General features: G+C 39.5%; 1 protein-coding gene across 1 annotated transcript; it reads right to left on the minus strand.

Annotated features, from left to right (window-relative positions):
• LOC136833209 (uncharacterized) lies at positions 1 to 1,128 on the minus strand. The gene is made up of 2 exons (XM_067095074.1): positions 1,040 to 1,128; positions 1 to 698 (listed from the first exon to the last, which is right to left on the minus strand). Exons 1-2 carry the CDS (start codon positions 1,059 to 1,061, stop codon positions 181 to 183), a joined length of 540 nt encoding a protein of 179 aa, XP_066951175.1. The 5' UTR covers positions 1,062 to 1,128; the 3' UTR covers positions 1 to 180.

The following is a 1,128-nucleotide window of genomic DNA, read 5'->3' on the forward strand; positions in this document are numbered from 1 at the left end:
CATACTTTTATTTAAACAAAATAGACAGTATTCACTTATATAACCTCATCTTGTAAGATGAATCAGCATTTTAAGCGAGAAGGGAAACTTTATTACAGTTATCTGTAGCAGGAAGAGCATTTGTGTAATCGCCTGTTGGAAAAAGAGAACCTTAGGAAGAGGAATCAATAAAGGTTGCCATTAAAGAGGGGCTCCATATGCCCCGGAAGGAGCTGGGGGTGCCCCATAGCCATTGCTGTTCCGCCTCCCGTAAGGATCATAAGTAACGACCCCAATGAGCTCGTTGACGGAGTAGAAAGACTCGGCGTCAGCGCAGTCGAAGTTGAACCACCAGTCACAGACGAGGTACTGTTGGTTGAAGATGGTGCCGTTGGGGCAGAGGAAGGAGTCCTGCTGACGGCGTCCATTGGGTCTGTCCTGGCAAATGTGGAAGACCTGGCATCGAGCTTGAGCGTCAGTGTCGGCGTAATATCCAGGGACATTCTGGGCATTGCAGTCGAATCCGGTATCAGGGACAAAGGCCAAGATAGGATAGTCTTCTCCAGGGACACCACCTCCGGGAATATTTTCAGCCAAAGCAGCAATGGCAGGATCTATTCCGTATCCGTTTCTAGGTGGTCCGTAGGAATTGCTTGGGGGAGGGGCGTAGACATTGCTTGGAGGAGGGCGTTTGTCAGCTGACACAAAGCTGATGACAACTGGAATGTAATATTAATGAATTTATTGGGCATTTTAAAATAAAATATTTGCTAAGTTATATAACATGTTTCAATGATTTATCTGTCTTTACAATGCACACACACATATATGTGTGTATATGTGTATTTACTTTTATCTATTTATCTATCTATCTATCTATCTATCTATCTATCTATTTATATATATATATATATATATATATAGTATATATATATATATATATATATATATATATATATATATATATATATATATATATATATAAAGTCAATACACATATATGTGTGTGTGTGTAGGGTTTGTTAATGTAATGTACTAAAAGATTTGAGACTTTTCTTACCACAGAAAAGTAGACTTCTCATGATGTCTGTATCTCGTTGGGGCCGCAGATTCTGATTTCAGGAATTTGAAGCTGTAAAAGCAGAAATG

Source organism: Macrobrachium rosenbergii, chromosome 51, assembly GCF_040412425.1.
Source record: "Macrobrachium rosenbergii isolate ZJJX-2024 chromosome 51, ASM4041242v1, whole genome shotgun sequence".
Taxonomy (NCBI): Eukaryota; Metazoa; Arthropoda; class Malacostraca; order Decapoda; family Palaemonidae; genus Macrobrachium; species Macrobrachium rosenbergii.